At 33.3% G+C, this 16,613-nt stretch overlaps 1 protein-coding gene across 3 annotated transcripts in view; it reads right to left on the bottom strand.

Annotated features, from left to right (window-relative positions):
• Nucleotides 1-16,613, bottom strand: part of HnRNP-K (Heterogeneous nuclear ribonucleoprotein K) — a 174,262-nt gene that overhangs the window by 41,959 nt on the left and 115,690 nt on the right. For 2 of the 3 annotated variants that reach the window (XM_088228782.1, XM_088228783.1), the window contains 4 exons: nucleotides 16,395-16,451; nucleotides 15,727-15,770; nucleotides 14,339-14,411; nucleotides 1,833-1,943 (listed from right to left, as the gene is read on the bottom strand). In XM_088228782.1, the coding sequence (XP_088084908.1) occupies nucleotides 1,833-1,943; nucleotides 14,339-14,411; nucleotides 15,727-15,770; nucleotides 16,395-16,451 (285 nt within the window). The remainder of the gene's footprint in view (nucleotides 1-1,832; nucleotides 1,944-14,338; nucleotides 14,412-15,726; nucleotides 15,771-16,394; nucleotides 16,452-16,613) is intronic. The other variant, XM_088228784.1, reaches the window with a different exon arrangement.

The following is a 16,613-nucleotide window of genomic DNA, read 5'->3' as shown; positions in this document are numbered from 1 at the left end:
ATTCACCTTTACGATTGTATTTCTGTTACTTCTTGATGGTGTAGTTTGTTTTATATGAAAGGGCTGGGCTAAGAATATTTATGAAAATTTGCGGCATAACCCCTTCATCTACTCGTGTCTTCCATTATCCTTTTTCATTCCCAATGGTTAGTGGTTTAGTAGAAAACACTTTGACAAAGCTAAAGATTACGTTCTGAAACTGGTCGACATTAGTATTATATTGTAGACTTCAAAGCTCGATGACCTGAATTCGTTACGGCTGTACGGAATTTCTTTTTTCTTTTCTTTATTATATTCTTATAGTAAATACACAATTTAGGTTTCAAATTCATATTCCAACTTGATAGAAATAAAATTCATATTAAAGCGGAACTTGCATGCGAGTTAAATAGTAAAATAATTGACAGATATTGATAGGTTAAATAATGGATGTTTATATTTGTTTGCGTTCGCGTTTGTTACATAATCATGACATTTAAAATACTTTTTAATGCACATAATAAATCTATCATATAGATATACGACTCGAGTACTTTTATATAATATAGACTTTAAAATTAAGTACGCATATGATTTGTCCCATAAATTTCTAAACATTGTGAAAAAAAAATTGTTTGGATTTGATTTAGAACATCTCAATTCTATTTTGAATAATATACCGAGGTAGACTGTTTATGAAAAATAACTAATCATCTCAGAGAACGAATATAGAAAGTTCATTGTTTCAAACTGTTCACAAATGTACATAACAATGAACACAAACAAAATTAAAAATGTACTTTATTTTACGCAGGCCGTATTTAGCAAGCAATTACTATATATATTATGATATAATATGCATTTAGTCCATTTTCCGGATTCTAAGTAAACGCTTACTAACGATCTACAGAAATTCCAGAGAAATAAATCAGTGATGAAAAATTGTAGGAGAAACTCTTCCCCGGTAAGTAATGAGAAGAGCAGTAAATGGAAAGTCCTTCGGATGCCTTCAGCAAGATCATTTAATATAGGTAATGTGATTACGACTGTTAGTGACTAGGGTACAAATTGCCTTCCCACTCGAGGGCCATTAAATTAGATGGGGATTTACATAAAATGGCTGCAGAAAAATAAATAGCCACTTAGATAATATTATTACTAGTCTAGGTAAGATTGTGAGAAATATTAATACTTTAGGTATGAATCATTTTATGAGTCATACGCAAAGTTTATGATTTTTAGTACGAAAAAATTTTGCCAATGATTTGCACTGGGCAAAATACATTATTATACTGTCGTATTATAATAATATCATCATATTCGTGTAATGTAATCCATTAATTTTTTAAAAGAATATTGGTCAAAATTATTATAATTACGCCCGAATAAATTTTATACAGAAAGTTCTTACCTATATACATGGAGGAATGATCTTCGCTTAAAATTTGGGCAACCTACGGACTTTGATCGACTTCGTTCAGTTACGAACTAGTTAGCGAAATACGAACAATGCATAAGATATGTAGCGTGTAATATCGACAACGATCGCAAATGTGTTCATTCACTTAATCGAACGATAAGACGCAACCCAATTTGGTTGAATTTTCAGAGCAAAAAAGTTTGTCTTATAGTCTGAAAAATACGTTAAATTGGGGAGAGCTAAGCCACCAGCGCTACAATAAACAATCAACTTGTATTTGCATTCGATCAAAAAGTATTGAGAATCCATTGTTTTTTGTATAGTAGGTAAAAAATGCACATAATTTGAACGCTTCGTGACGTCACCTGTGTATTGTCAGGTATCGCGTAGTTAGAGGAAAACTGGGAGAAAAAGAAAATAAATTTGTACTTACATCTCTGAGTTCTTTGATTTGTGAGCCGGCCTTGCCAATGACACAGCCTGCTTGGCTCTGGTGAATCAGCATACGAATGTCAAGTTCATCGTTGTTTACGCGGGATCCGTTCTGTTGAAGAAGTTACTATTAATAAATTTACTATTAATATTTCAATCATTTACTTAGTTGCAAAAACGTTCTTAGAAATATTATTTAGGTCAGTGGTCCACAAACTTATCAGAAGCGCGGTCAACTTACTAGACTAGACTTAAAAAGTTTACATTTTTCAAAGTCTAGTAAGGAAAGAGGTGAAAGTAAAGAAAATATTTACGAGTACGTTTGGCTTACGGTGGCCGTTAATAATATAAAATAGTAATCATAAACAAACTGTGTTTTGAGTTAAGCGTGACATTTAAGCTGTTTTATCTTCCTGCTTGCAGAACCATCCTGCAAACGGTAATGCAAGTAGGAAGATCTTTTAGGATATCGACATCTTTTATGTTACTGAAACAAAGTTCAGAGAGGAAAGTTTAATTTCTAATTACTGAGTATTTTTATTCAAATTGTACTGCTATTTTTTTTTTCGTGGTATGTATGCCTTGAATATATATTTTGTAATGTACATAAACATATAAAATAAATAAATTGAATTTAATAGAATTTGGAAAGAAGAACACTGTGCCAAACTGCCACAACTAGAGAGTAGAGAACATACATGTCAGAAGTTGTGTTTCTATTATAGGTTAAATTGCTGTCAACAATAATCAGTCGTAATACCAACGCATATCGCAACGCAAAAATATTTATTTTAACAACGAAGATGTCGAATTTTGTGCCAAATAAATAGCACTTGCGGTAAGTTTTGCTTTTCTGCTTTCACCAGCAAAAAAGTGTAGCTGAAGCATGCGTTTGCTTGAGGAGGCCTACGGCGAACATGCAGCATTAAAATCTACCTGTGAAGATTGGTTTAAACGCTTCAGAAGTGGCTATTTCGACACTGAGGACAAGGTGCGCTCCGGAAGACCAAAAACAATTGAGGACGCTGATATGAAAGCGTTATTGGATGAAGATTGTAAGAGGTGTAGGTAAGGGTTGTATTGTCCCCGATACAACACCTACCTACTGGCCACAAGGTACCCCCACATACCTAGACCAACAGGCATTCTTGAGCTAGCCTCCTCTGTAGACACTTGTCCACTTGTTACTATTGTTCCTCTGTATATCTTGTAAATATACCATACTAAGTAAAAAGAAGACTTTTACTACAAGACCACCAAGGCCACCCCATAACAAAGATGATATGCAAATAGATGATCTACTTGCCGAGGCATTAAACATGACTCGACAAGGGATTTCCAAAGGGAATGACTCGTAAAATGAGTCATTCCCACCTGGCGAACCATCAATATCGACGTCACGGCCAAATCGCTTCGGAAAGAAGACAATGCTCTGCGTTTGGTGGGACCAGAAAGTAGTCGTGTACTATGAGCTGCTGAAAACGGGTGAAACTGTCAATGGGCATCGCTACCGACAACTAATCAATTCGAATCGTGCATTGCTCTAAAAACGGCCAGAATGGGACACGAGACACAAACGAGTGATAATGCAGCACGACAACGCTCCGTGCCATCGCATTTCCATCGTCCAGGACACCATCAAAACACTGAAGTGGCATCTGCTACCGCACCCGCCGTATTCGCCAGATCTGCCCTCTTCTGATTATCACTTAATCCGGTCGATGGCCTATGGCTTAGCTGTTCTACACTAAAATTTAAGCTTATTGGAAATGAGGAACTAGAATCCCAACCGCCTATGCGCTCTTTAATGCCTATTGTACATAGCCCTTGAGGTGATTTTCACAAAAATAGCGCTATATTAATTATCCTTAATAAACCTCTCTGGCAATACATGAATACCGTGACAATAAAATGATGCGTCTTTGGACCGAAACCATTAATCCAACTAATTTTGCACTTCTTAAAAGAACGATTTTTTTCACAGTTTTAAATATAATATCACAAAAATGAAGTTTTATACGACAATTGAATACGAAGATCTGGAGCGGATTCAGTCTAGTTCTGAGCATGTTTTTAATATTTTCTACGACAATACGCCCTTCTACGGAACCTCAGGGTTCCACGGAATACGTTTTGTGAAACCCCTGAAATAGCGTGATTGTTAGTTATATGGTCGGCGCGGCGGTTTGGAATACAGTGGAATATCACGCGAAGTATTTACTATCGTCCTTTTTCTAAAAGGGATATTGAACTGTCGTAAAAATCACGAGCAAGGTATGCAAATGTCCCTAGAAAGATACGGCAGAATTGTATAAATGTAGTCATATTATATAATATAATCCTGGCACGAGCGGAGATAGGAACTGGAAACCGGCTCCATTAAAGAGGAAGTCATAGACAGCAGACAGAAGTGGGGTAGGTACCGATTTTTCTATCCCATCCACCTATTTGTGAAGCTCAAAGTTGACAACCCTATTGGCAGGGTGAATAATTTATTTTATTAATGTATTAATTTAAACATGTAAACATTTGGACGCCCACAGGGCGATTACCAAGTTAATTTACTATCTCTCCAAAAATATATTAGGGGAGCTACGCCTAAGAGCACGTAGTCCATAAGAGTACGCATTGTTTTTTATTTATTTTATTTTATTGTGATTATTATTACTATAATTATTGATATACATTTAAAAAAACTTATTACTACTACGAGACTTTATTAATAATCTAGTAAAATTATATTCGATTGTATATTTGGGATAGTTGCTGAATGTACATCTTGAGCGGTTTATGCTATGTATGTGTGTCGCATGTAATGTATATGTTTGTGTATGTTTTATATGTGCGTTCATGTGTGTGCGTGGATGGCTCGAAGTGTACATTCGGTATTTTTATTTATTTTAATTTATTACCCATATCCTTTTTTCACTTAAAATTCTTATTTATTTTTTGTCACATTTAATGTTTATATCTTTTTAATTTATGAAAACTTAATTGGTCTTTTGATGTTAAAAAATTGTTGTTTTTAGTACTTATTTTGTATGACTGTATGTTTTCTAAATAAAATAAAATAAAATAAAATAAAATAAATAAAATAAATAAATGGCATCTATGTCAAATAAAATTTTATTAAAATTAATCTTGTACAAATTCTAATAAACTGCTTTAATAACATATAATGAAAACTAAATTTTGGTCTATATACAATTTTAAATTTTTCTTTTGTTACTATTGGTGTTCACATATAACTGGTAAAAGATGTTTAGTGTTATTATTTTTTTATTTTATAAATTGTATTTATATTGTGATATCTTTTACTGTTTGTGAACTGAAAAGAAAATAAATAAATATTTACAATAAAATAAAACGAGACATTCAGTGATACCATATTAAAAGAGAAAGTAATTGTTTGATTTTAATTAATTTTTTATCACGATTTAAAAATACCCATGTTTAAGGTTAAGTTGATTTGTTGGGTGGCAAAATGTAATATTATTGCAAGTAAACCAGGAATTATTTTTATATTATATTACATGCATGGCCAACTAATAGGAGGAATTGGAAGAAATATTAAAAGTGTGTTGAAAATTTGGTTAAATATTTCTAATGCTATTATTTTCCAGATTGAAAAAAGATTTGGCACTAACTTCCTTATTGGAGGTAGTCAGCCTCCTCACAACCCCCCCATCCGCACTTAGTGGTGCAAAAATCACTGATCAGTACCATCAATTTAAAGACACATTTATATCATTTTGATTTTAAGACCAATACAAAATAATTATTCTAACGCTTCAATAAGATTGATATACGTATACTTTTGTATGCGTGGTGAAAAAATCATTTAAAAAAAAAATTGTATGAAATCAAATCCAGCACCTCGTTTAGTTGTTAAATAAAGTGGAAATAAGCATATTTGATTAATACCATCTTTTTAGCGTATATCTTCTGACTTATGTACTATTTGTTTTTTATAGCATTAGAAACTTCTGTCAACGATGTATTACATATTGAGATAGTTTTAAAATACACAAGAAAAAATACAGTAGGTGGCGACAAACCCCTAAAAGTGCACGAAAACAATCGGATTACAAAATACATTCAGTAATAAATATCATACTAGGAACCTACTACATACCTATAACTTACTTATCCTGCCGTCATAAGAAAGAAGGACGCATCTAACATTTTTTTCGAAAATGAGTTAAATACATATTCGGAATCAGGAAAAAAATACGCATCTACTAAAAATACATCTATATTGCTAAAATAACCACAACCCTATTATTTTCACTAAAAAATAAGACTAAACTGCAAAAAGTCTTGAAGATTACTAAATATAAAAGGGCTGTTCTGACTTATATAATTATAAAAGACTGATTGAAATACTTATTTTTTCTTCTATTCCGTTTTTAAAAACATCTGAAACGAATGTACATACTCGTTTTCAATAACATTTAAGATCTGCTGATAATTTCGAAGTTAATTGATTTATAGGTTGGCGTTACTAGTTTGAAAAGCAGTAAATGGCCAATAACGTCTATTTTATTTAGTTGAGTCGAGAGTTGAGAATCAATTGGCATATTCGTATTAACACTAAAAAAGAAAGACGTTTACTTAATTACTAAATAAAAAGGGCGTTTCTAGCTAGAAACGTATTTTCATTGAAGTATAACATATTTTCTTGTATTTTTTTTACTAAAAAGAAGATGGAAATGTTAATTTTTAAATGTATAATCTTTCACACAGCGAATTTTTCAATCTCCGAGTTACAAAATATTTATTTTCTCCGTTTTTTGTTGTATATAGAAACGTCCTTCTTTCTTATGACGGCAGTATAACTTATCCTCGTTACTAAATGACAAACTTTGTGGTCCCGTGGTAGTGTGGAGGGCTTTGATCAAATATCAGAGGTTCGATCCCCGTTATTTAATATTTATTTATTAACATACTTATGCAGTTCGTTGAGTTACAGTAAAATACTTTTTTTTTAATAAACGGGTACGATTGAAATAAAATAAAAGTGAAAAAAAATTAAAGCTAGGACAAAAAAGAAATAACGTCCTTGATACAAGATCTGGTCTATTTTAGTGATTCTAGAAAGACTTGCACCAAAAAACCTTACTACAATCAACGATTTTTTTTAAAAAATCTACAGGAGTTGTATTTACAAGTACTAGCTGAAAGAAAGTGGTATAAAATATTGTATATTTAAGATATAAGTATTTTTAAAAAATATTTATATTAAATGAATTTTTTCGTTATGTCGGCCTCGTGGCATGATGGTCAGCGCGTTCAGCTACCATTCAAGAGGTCTCGGGTTCAATTCCCTACTACTACTACTACTACCATCACGCCATTTCCCCATGCAGAAGAATGGACCGCCACACACGTCTATCCTGGCATACAATCCTAGCCTCTTCCACATTCATACATCTTGTCATACATGCCCTTCGGTTCTGTCTGCTTTTGACATGACCAGACTTAAGATTTTGGTTTATCTGATGGTTATCCCGACATGGTTAATATAAAATATTTATTTAAAAGGGTGTTTTCACACCAGAATATTTCATTGTCCCTGCACTGGTACCTGAAGCGCAAGACTCATCATCTTACCTTCATGTAACAAAAACAATCAAGATACACTGCGATTGGTGTACCAATGCAGTGCTCTATGCCCCATTAGGTGCGGAAAGGGAATGATGATGATGAAATATTGCGTCGATACATATGGAACTAATAAGTCGAGTCTTTTTGTAAAGATGGGAAGTGTGAAGTGAGATGGATACTATGTTTAAAACTAGACGGAAGTAGACTAAAGAAAATATTGTTTATTTGTTTATATATATATTTTTTTCATATTATGAATAGCTTTTTTAATTTCTAAAATTTCCAGGATGTTTAATTTTAATATTTTGTTTTAAATATGATGATCAGTCTTACGCTTCAGGTACCAACTGAAGCGTAAGACTGATCATCTTACCTTCATGTAACAAAAACGATCTAGATACACTGTGATTGGTGTACCAATGCAGTGCTCTATGCCCCATTAGGTGCGGAAAGGGAATGCTGATGATGATGAAATTGTTTTGCAACAATATATTTCTTCAATCATCATCATCAAACCCGGATTGTGAATAGGGCACTGATTTTTTTAAATGAAATGCACTGTATATCGATATGTTACAAGAAGGTACTAGTCCAGGGACGATAAAATATTTCAGTGAAAAGCACCATACGAATAAATATTCCACGCCGACCCTCCTAGGAATCGAAACCAGGACCCCACGCAGGTAGGCAAACGGGCAACCATTTCACTACGAGTCAGACTTTTCTTCTCTCGATTTTACTTTCCAGGATTTGTACCTGAGAGCAGCCATCGAGTCGAAAACTTTCGTCCAGAATTCTGGTTCTATTTCACAGACAGAACTATATTCTTGTTCTAGTTGGACACAGAATAAAATCTATTATATTTAAAAAACACAACCAATTTATTAAAAGATATTCTCGGTGGAAATCTCCATTGAAAATATGTTTTATCGGTGTTGTTCGTAATCACAAAATATTTACAATAGCTTTGTTGGAAAAATAGTGTTGTGTTTACGTGACGCCCCCGTATTTAGACATAATACCTATATACAAAGATGATTGACACTATCGTATTTAATTAATCAAATTGAATAGGTACAACAAACGGAAATTAAACAGTAAAATACGGGTACTGATCTAACATAATGACACTTGAATGGCAGAAACGAATTATAAAATAATATTAATTATCATTTAAAACAAATCAATAAATATAAAATAATAATTACTAAGCTTGATTATTTATTTAAGAGATATGAATATTTTACACTTATTAAAAACATTGGGCATGCTTTCAGTACTTGGAATAGACTTTTATGTGAAAAGGGACTTAAATAAACCATTTAGGGCAATTTTGCCGAAATGCAAATTTCAAATTAATATATTACAACACATATGAAAAACATTTTATAGGTGGGAAAATAGTAGTCTAAGCATTTACAGATCTTATGATCTGTCATTGGCTGGTTCAAGTGGGTAAAAAAAAAAAATCTGTTTTAGAAAGAAATAAAAGCATTTTAAAACACAAATTTTGTTTTTTTTTTTAGATTCTAGGTTAAATACTAGTTAAAAAAATGAAATAAAACTATTTTAAGCAAGGTAAGCAAAATTTATATTTCTTTAATTCTTCCACCTTTTGATCTTTGTGAAGTTAAAGAGCTGAAATCTTTTTTGAATGGTGGATTCAGGAAGAATGGTGAATGTTACAGTTTATAAAGTGACCGCTTAAACCAGCTAATGACAGGTAAAAATACAGGTAATAAGCCATTTAAATTCCAAGAAATCTATATTCCAGTCTATAAAATGTTCTTCATCTCTGTTGTAACATATTAATATCAATAACTCCCATCTTGCCTGAAAAAAAATTTGATAGACTCAAAATATTGTTAGATTTAAAAAAAATTAAAAGCCAATCGCATTATAAAAAAAAGTAAGCTACCTCAAATTCTCTTACACGTATTTCCAAATAAAGCATATTTAAATTACGGATGTCTCCGTGAATTTAGCCACTAAGACTGGACGAGAAATTCATGTTTTGTTCCACAATTTAAATAATATTTGTACAAGCGGAACTTTACATACAAGACACAATGAGGATTACGATTAAAGCTATTAGTTTTTTCAAGTTAAGGTACATTAATAGAAATGAAATAACATTATAATAAACTTACATATTATCATATTAACTTTATAATGCAATTTATAATATGCCATCGAATATTAGGTACTCTGTTGCTTTTAAGTAAACATTATTTTAAAAGCTCACAAAAATAAAAATATTTTTAATTATTAGATATCCATACATTCCCTACATAACATCGGTGACCCCAAGTGTAAATTAATGTACTTTTACAATAAGTATAATATTTTATCCACAATATTTATTAATTGGTTAGCACCATAATCAAAATAAAATTATGATCGGCGTTTAAAATTTCTGCCGTCATCTTAAGACCAAGTGTAAAAAAAAAGTGTAAATTGTTTATGAAAGAAAAAAAATGTTTTTGATAATTTATAAATAATGTACTATTTTTTGTTGTACAATATTTGTGACGTTAAAAAGCAAACGTGGCTATGTCCATTTTAAGTGAAACTGAGAAAATCTAATTTTTGTATTCGATCGATCCGTATAACCATATGAGTTTCTGTTGTTTTTAAACTGTTTTCTTAGCAGAAATGGAGGAGATGGCTATGTTTAAACTAAATATTATTTTGTAAAATAATATATAAGCTTACCAAAAATCTCAGAAATAACGGTGGCTGGAGATAGCCACGTTTGTTTTTTAGCGAGCGTCACATATATTATCATATACCTATGAACAAAAACGAGAATAACCTTTTTTTTTCAACATTGTTTTCCCTCTTGATTTCGCCGACGATACTTAAAATTCAAGAACGAAATAATGTATGCGGGAAAATTAAGTCTGGTAAGATGTACAACCAGGAATGAAAATAGAAATATTATTTTATTGATTTATTGGACAATTATTGTAGCCTGCATTACTTTAAGGAATAGAAAGCATTTAGCTGTTAAACTGCCGATACGAACAAAAAAATAGGTTTTTTAATGAATGATGAATTCTGACTTCGATCGGCTTCTTGGTGCATAAAACAGTACATGAGATCTCACTCTAGTACAGTTATTGTGAATATACAAACTGATATCTTTCAGTACATTATGATTATAAACTTCCATAAATCAGCTTATAGAAATGTTTCCCAAAAAAACGTATAACATCAACTATGAAGGTACAGTACAGCATTCTAAATATTGTTTGTTGGAATTTAATTTGTAATATTTATAATTAAATTAAATATTCAAAGCAGGTAGATACTGATTCGTACTTGATTATCGCTACGAATTTTTTTTCGACGGAGTTAAAAAATAGGGTAATAAAAAAAAAAACAATTTATATTCTTACTGGAATGACTGTTAGGAGTTGTAATAATTATTGATTGGACCAGTTAGTACTGTTGTACATGACCAGTGCTTCACCAAAAATAGGATACACAATACTCATCGAAGGTATGTAAGTTATGTTCAATACAGTATTCCCCGGGTGGGAAGGGCGAGTATTGCCTTTTCATTTGAGCCGTTGGGTAACAAAACCCACTCTGGAGGCTTTTTCCATGACTCGCGTCTAGCCAAATTCAATGGTGCATTTAACTACGATTGATTTTAAAGTTCACATTCAATATCGAACGTAAACATGTCGCGAATCGAAGCTAAACACGTTAACCACAACATTACTAACGGGCTCAAATCACAAAATCACGTATTATAACATAATCTTTATCTGCATGAAAATAAACCGCACGCCAGAAGTACACTGTGGTATGTCTAAATTTGCCATTTTGCAGGAGAGCAAAACCAACGTTCTAAAATTTGTTAATCTTCGTAAATCAATTAATGTACATTGACATTATACGCTAAGTTTTTTTTTGTAGTGTGAGCTCATTTGACTGTAAACATATGAGAGTTACTGCAGTGTTCTTCTCGATATTTTACTCAACTGATTTCAAAGAATACTGAGGTTAGTTGTATATCTCACTAAAAAACGTAGAGATACGTTAGTGTTCTCCTAAGAGAGAAAAATGGTTAAACTGCATTAATTACTCAAAACAGCTAAATTTAGACTTACGACAGTGTTCTTCTGGGGGTGCAAAATATATGATTCACTGTAACTTATTTTAAAACCATACCAGTGGGCTTCATATATCCATCTCACTCTGACGCAATGAAAACCGTATTTCGCTCTCGCTCCCTCTCATACGATACGAATGAATTTACGAAACGAATTAGTTACAGAGTAAGGCCACGGGCTAAATAGCCCGATACAGTGATCCAACAACATTTAGTCTTGAATTATCGTGATCTCACCGGGGATTCCTGCTCTAGAGGCAAGCGCATTAGCCACAACACTACATAAGCCGTGAGGTTTAATGACTTATTGTATTATTTCTGATTTATACACAAAGCATTCACCTGTATAATTCACAAAGTACTTTGTAATACTCAACGGTGAAAACATGATTTTTTTGTGTTTGTTAAGTTTCGATAAGCAACAAACTGTTACTTTGACAAAGCGTAAAAATCAACATAGATTCAGAAATTTTCCGAAACCGGCAGGCAAAAGGTTTAAATGGGCGATTTTTAACAAATTAAAATTTAACAGAATATTGTGACTCAGTCATCTCAATCCGCCTACATAAAAAACAATTAAATAAAACGGCATTTCGTTTTATTTTTTTAAATTTCAAAGCGGGTTTTGTAAGTCTACGACTCATTTTGTCTACAAGGCGCCAGTACTCTGAAGGGGGGAACTCTCGCTTGTAAATAATAAATTGTGCGACTACTGCACGAAACTGACGAATTGCACGCGGAAACACATTAGGGGTTCAATGCGACGGCGGAAGGGAATCGAAACTGTTTTGTAGAGGGATTTTTTTATTGGGAAACAACTGAAAATGTAGCGATTGCCAGACGGAGTTATCCAACACACAGGGGTGAATTTGATAAAGAAACAATATTGATTGAAATGCTTGAATTCGTATAATAAATAACGTATAATTATAATATTAACATAATGCCGATTGAATCAGTGGAAATCATTAATATTTAGAAATGGTACTAACGTGAAATGGGCTAATACTCTTGTAATCAACTATTATGATCGTCTAGAATACTTTCACATTTTTAGTTCAGAATTTAGAAGGGTTTTGGCTGGTTTAATATTTTTGTACAGAAACATATCAAACTATGTAGACGTCCGTGATATCCTCGCTCAGATGAACTTTAATGTACCTCACCGCAGTTTGTGTACCAATGCTATTGTATTTGGAAATTTTAGAATCAACGACAGATTCTTTTCACCTCTTTCAAGAATTTTAAAACTTAGAAAATTTTAGAACATTTAAAACAATCTATAAACAGCATTGTAGATGGGTTTCTGCGGCAAAGGGAAGCATTCAAGAAACAAACGGTGTTATAACTTTCGGCTTAAACACCTGCAATGTCTGCCAATATCATGCTATTATTTATTTATTAACGGACATTGTCCATTCATACAATTTATAGGGTTTAAATATTACAATAAAAGAATAGTTAAAAATATTTCAAAAAAGAAAAGAAGCATTGACAAACATAAGGGACATCAACACAAGATCTGGACTATTTATTTAGTGCTTGTTTAAATCGCTGTAAACTTAAACCAAAAAAGTTCAGATCTTGTCTTGAGTTAACAACACGACAAAGACGGATCATTGGAGAATTAAGGCCATAGTTTGTTCTATGCTAATCGACGAATAGTACTTCATTGTTTCCCAACCTACGAGTTGGAATATTGAGTTTTACTTGTCCCAGTAATGATGGAACATCGATTATACCATTTAGTATGCCGAACATATATATGAAATCAATATTAGTTCTACGTTTTTGTAGACTAGAAATACTTAATTTTTTTATAAATAAAAGACGAGTGATACTTTAATCCACAAATTTGGAATATCCAGTGACCGGTTTCATCGCTTTCGCGACATCTTCGAGACTGATATCTTTATTACGGAGTTCAATGTATTTATACAAAACAGAGGTAAAGATTTTTTTAACCGGTCACTGGATATTCCAAATCTGTGGATTAAAGTATCACTCGTCTTTTATTTATAAAATAAATTACAATGAACTTCCATCGAGAATTTTCACTAACAAACTTAAATGTTTTAGAAATACTTAAGATTGACTCTATATCCGCATAAGAATAATTACCTCTCTCTAGTCCAAGCATCCACGCTACTTTTCGAAGCAGGCGATGTTACCATACCTACTCTTAATTGAAATAGTTTCTGAGATTGTTTAGGTTAAGACAATGAAAATAAACCTGTAATGCCAATCCACAAGGGCTTTTGTAACTTGTCGATTGGCTTTAAAAAAAGTCTAAAGATATTTTTGGAATAAATCAAATGATCAAGTCACGGATAAGAGCAATAAATAATAAAACTAGGAAATATTCGACTAAAAATTCGTATTAACAAATCCCAATGAAAATTAATTCGATTGAAAAAATATTTTTAAAACCTAGGTTTCGTTCGATACATTTTTTTTACTAATTAATAAATTGTGGTCCAATTTTGTTTTACATTTTAAAACATTATTGTAGAATCAACAGGATTTATTAAAATATCGCCAGCAGAATAAAAGGATGATTTTTTTTAAATATTTACTTTTAAAGGCATCCTCATAATATTTTTTCATAAATATATTTTTTTAATACAATATATTTCAGAAATATCCTTTTGCATTTTTATCTTTCCCCATTGAATTGAACGATTAGTCATTATGGTTATATTTCAACATAATTATACTAATGCTACTCAGAAGAACAGAACAAAAAAAATAGAATAAATAAATATATATAATTTTACCTCTTCCATGTTGGGGACGACATCTCCAACAATCTTCAGGATGCTATCCAGGTCCGATGACATCGAAAGTAAGCTGCAAAACAATCCGCACTATTTAGGAAAAGAAATGTGAAAACAAAAACAGATTAAATTCGTTTGTACGAGCAACAAAACATGCCCTTACCTTTAACCCTGTATACGATACCGTTTTTAAAAGTAACGCCTTGCAAACCTAATGAAATATACTTTTTTAATGATAGTAAAAATACTACATTTGGGAATTGTATGAAAAACGTTTGCCTTTTCTAAAAAAAAAAACATTACTCAAATCATAGGAAATGAAGACCCATAATGCGGGTGATTTATTTATGTACCACTACTTCGTTTAAGTGTCCCAAAAACAGCTAACTGCCAGAGCAAGTTAAGTAAATAAAATATTTAAAAAATGCAATTAGCTGCGTACTACTTAATATTTCCCAAAAAATGTAGTAGTTCACAAGTTTCGGGCAATCGAAAATAATAAAAACAAGAAAAGAATTGATTAACTTCAGTGCCAATTTAAGCCAACGTTTGAAGTGAATAAGAACGAATTTTTAAAAATTAAATATTTGATTTTAATGTACGTACAGGGTAATAAATTAAGTTGGTATAAAAAAAATTATTTTTTTGGTATTTTGCATATATTTTGCATGTATTTCGCAAGGCATAATCTATTGTGACAATTCAAAATTTAAGTAAGATTGTTTCTTTTACGTGCGTAGGTATACCGGATTTTTCAAAAAATATGTAATGTCGGCATGAGAATTGTTTGTCACCTGATTGATTCAAAAAGGTTGGAAACCATTGCGAAAAAACAGCAAACACTCGCTACATCATACATTTGTGGTGGGGTTGATTTACTATCACCTTATTTGTAAATTCAGGGGGTGCGGGTGGGAAAACGCGCAAAACACGTTAAAATAAACATTTCGTCGTATTCCAAGTGTTTCTTTATCCCTTCGACTCAAAGCGGGGAAATTTCAAATGAAAGGAATGTTAATGACGTCCTAGAACCAAGCTGGAAATCATATTTGGGGTTATTGGAAAATAGTGCCAAAATAATGGAGTTGTGAGATCGGGTGAAAAATGAACGACGGTTATTCGAGCGATAGGTGCGATAGCGTGGCGGGGACAGGGAGGGTTGTGGGGGGGGGGGTGGAACCGTCCGATGGGTTTAGTACGACTACGAAACTGGTGGGGGTGACATGGGGGTCAGGGCGGGAAATTAACTCGTATCGAGTGTTAGCTGCAAAAAAACATGAGAAAGATCGCACCGTGAATGCTGTCCGTCCTCCGCAAAAGTGGGCGAAGAGAGAGGCGCAAAATGACAAGTTTATTATAAATTTTGTGAGAGGATTTGGGCTATTTACCGTTCGGGGCCGGGGCAATCTGGGACTGTTATAGAGGCATTGTACTGCATTGGTGCGGCGTGTGGTGGGCGGTAGGGCGGGGGGCGGCGGCGGCGGGCGGAGGGCGGGCGGGGGCGGCAGCGGCGGGCGGCGGCGGCAAACACACAACACAGGTTAGGGCTCATCTCACTCGGGGGCCGGGGGACGGAAGCCCCGCGGAGGACCCGGAGGTCCGAATCCCGCGACAAGATAAAATATCGTATTTGGTGGAAAAGGGTACTCAAGGGTCGAATCATTCAAAAAGATAAGACCTAAAGTGAGGACATTAAGACAAAGAGTAAAGTGTATGTAATTATTTGTTTAATTTAAGAATAAATAATAATGGGTTTCTTAAAATAATCGACACGAAGGGACAAGAGGACAAAAATTAAAAGGTGCACGGTTTGGACAACTCACATTGGAAATCTGTATTACCAAATTGTTGGGGACTAAGAGACAGAGAAGTCTATCGGCGAGCATCGCTCTTTGAGATCAGCGCAGAAAGTCGGTCTGGGAGATTAGTGGCCGCGAGCTGAAGGGTTAAGACAGGTGACGTGAGCGTAGGGGTACAGGCCGCCGAGTTAGAGGCTAGGAGACAGTAACGGGTACAGCGGGACCTAGTAAAGGGAGAGGGTAGAGGTAATACTGACCGAGCTCCGGAGGCTGCTTATCTTGGAACCGCCTTTTCCAATAATGGATCCAGCAACCTGAAACAACAAAGTAAAACCACGATTATCCACCGATTAACTGCACAGTTTAAAATCGCAAAAGCAAAAAAATTACAATAAAAAATAATTTGCATAGTTTTAGTTTAACCTAACATCATATTTCGAACCGGGTTGTGGTCCCGTGGCAGTGTTTTGGACCCA

This window comes from Micrasema longulum, unplaced genomic scaffold (genome assembly GCF_059751315.1).
Source record: "Micrasema longulum isolate JH-2025_06_02 unplaced genomic scaffold, ASM5975131v1 h1tg000607l, whole genome shotgun sequence".
NCBI lineage: Eukaryota > Metazoa > Arthropoda > Insecta > Trichoptera > Brachycentridae > Micrasema > Micrasema longulum.
This window is presented reverse-complemented; position numbering and strand designations above follow the sequence as displayed.